We start from the raw sequence: 2500 nt of genomic DNA on the forward strand, positions 1-2500 counted from the left end.
TTCCAGAATGCCTCTCTTCCTCCCTCTTCCCTCCTCTCTCCTTCTCTTTTCATCCTTTCGCTAACGCAGATCACACTGCCGGCTGTTGCCACGACAGCAGTTGCCTGGCAACCTGCTGGTAACCAAGAATTGACTGAAAACGCAATGTCTCTAACTCTCTCCTCCCTCATCTCCTCCCTCCCCTCTCTTTTCCTCCCTATTTACCCTCCCCCTTCCCTCCTCCCTTCCTGTCTTCTCTTTCTTATCAATGATTAAATTAACATGTTGTCTGGGGATGAGAGGAAAATGGGAACACACACAGCCCTGTCCTCTGGTTCCATCTTGTCTTGTTTCATAAGAGACCCAGTTAGAGTTGGTACTGCTTATCTCTGCCAGAGACCCTGAGAGAACACACACACCCAGAGAACACACACACCACATACACACACCACATACACACACACACCACATACACACACACCATGTACACACCACATGCTCAACTAGAAATGATGGATGTGTGTGTTTTCAGGGATTCCTCTGACAATTTGTGTACTCACTTTCCTGTAACTTTCCTGTTACTCACGAGCACACCTCAGTGTGTGTGTGTGTGTGCACACCTGTACTAATCTCCTCAGTGTGTGTGTGTGTGTGTGTGTGTTTGGTGATGAAATTGGTTCAGCGTCTCTCCCTCAGCACGAAGCAGCAGATTTAGACTCCGACACACAATCTATTAATACTGACCCAGTGCACACACACACACACACACACACACACACACCCACACACACACACACACAGCTAGAGAAGACTAACTTGATTGGAGAGCGGTGTGTGTGTGTGGGTGTGTGTGTGTGTGTGTGTGTGGGTGTGTGTGTGTGTGTGGGTGTGTGTGGGTGTGTGTGTGTGTGGGTGTGTGTGTGTGTGTGTGTGGGTGTGTGTGGGTGTGTGTGTGGGTGGGTGTGTTATGAACACCCCAATTAAGTCATTGACAGGACTGCCAACAGTCTGCATGCGCCTGGCTCTTACCTCTGGAGGGTGTGCGTGTGTGATAGAAAGAGAGGTGTGTGTGTGTGTGTGTGAGAGAGGGAGGTGTGTGAGAGAGGTGTGTGTGTGTGTGTGTGTTAGAGAGATAGAGAGGTGTGTGTGCATGGATCAGTTCCAGCATGTCAGCAGCACAATACTTACACCTCTGGGGAGTGTGAGTGTGTGTGTGTGTGTGTGTGTGTTGATATGTTCCAGCATGTCCACAGTTTAGACTCTTCTCTCCATCCAGACAGCCAGGAAGACGAACAGCAGTACAGGTATCTACTCCTACCAAATGTCTAAGCTGTCAATAACAAACCATGAACATGCACACAACACACACCCTAACTGACAAACCACGCACACCCTAACTGACAAACGCCAAGATGACAGACGCCAGGGCTTAACAATTCTCCTGTCAAAAACACAGCTATATTTTAACATATACCGTAGTTATGAATCACGTTACTGTTACATGAATCTAACTAGTTTATCTGGATTGTCAACCAGGCATCTCTCCCTTCAGGATGAGGCGAGGCCGTACGTATGGCACCGCTATAATCATCATCTTCATCTTCATCAAAACAAGATTCTTTAGGACAAATAATTGGGTGGTTCGAACGTACAACCACCGGAGGACAGCCGCTTCCCAACGGTTGTAATCAGAACAAAAACACCCACCTTACAAGATTCATTTAAAAGTGAATTTAAGGCAACAGTTGACGAAGACGATGGTTGGGAATCTTGTCTGGGTGCGCGAGGAAAAAAATAGCTCAACAGCCAACGATCCGTCCGCGTCTCCCAGTGAGGACCACACCGACGTCAGTTTACTTTAAAAAAAAATAAGGAAGACGGAAGAAAAGCGATAGCTTTATTTACAGACGCAGGATGATCGTTCCCGGTTGAAAGACAGCTGGGATCTCATCTCACCGAGCGACAAACGTGTCGCGGTTCATCCACATCCAGCGGTGAAGATCCGGAAGTGTGGGCGATGGAAACTGTCTCCAGGGGGAAACGTAATGCGTAATATCTCAAGCGCATTATGAATTCTGAAACGTCACTTAGAACGATTTGGGGGTCTCCCGGCGGAGGGTCGGTTACATGCGAGCTAACGACTCGCTAATGGGATTGAGATAACCGGTTGTTCATTCGCGTGTTGTGCATTCCGGAATACCGGATCCAAGATCAACATCTGCCCTTGCGCGCCAGTTGTGACACCCAAAAGTATGTATAAGGCCTGCCATGAGTCAGCGCCAAATTACAGTTACATTTCCATCACAATCATTCCAGCAACAACTCTGCAGCAATAGACAGAAGAAAACTTTCATTCGATTAGAAAATCAATTTACAGAATATTTAACCACCGAGTTTTGCCCCAGTTCCAATTCTAAGCGCCAGATGGCGGAAGGGTAATAGATTCCAGAAAGCTACATCACGAGCCACATACGTCACAACAAGGACTACCACAAAAACAAACATTCAGCAAAAAACGTAA

General features: G+C 47.2%; 1 protein-coding gene across 1 annotated transcript in view; it reads right to left on the minus strand.

The window, feature by feature from the left end:
- LOC146237241 (monocyte to macrophage differentiation factor 2-like) overlaps window positions 1–2452 on the minus strand; it is a 9020-nt gene extending 6568 nt beyond the window's left edge. Inside the window, exon 1 of the mRNA XM_084684849.1 lies at window positions 1687–2452. Coding sequence (XP_084540975.1) covers window positions 1687–1700 — 14 coding nt within the window. The 5' untranslated portion in view covers window positions 1701–2452. The remainder of the gene's footprint in view (window positions 1–1686) is intronic.
- Between the last annotated feature and the right edge of the window lie 48 nt (window positions 2453–2500).

Source organism: Hypomesus nipponensis, chromosome 21, assembly GCF_054491055.1.
Source record: "Hypomesus nipponensis isolate SF chromosome 21, ASM5449105v1, whole genome shotgun sequence".
Lineage (NCBI taxonomy): Eukaryota > Metazoa > Chordata > Actinopteri > Osmeriformes > Osmeridae > Hypomesus > Hypomesus nipponensis.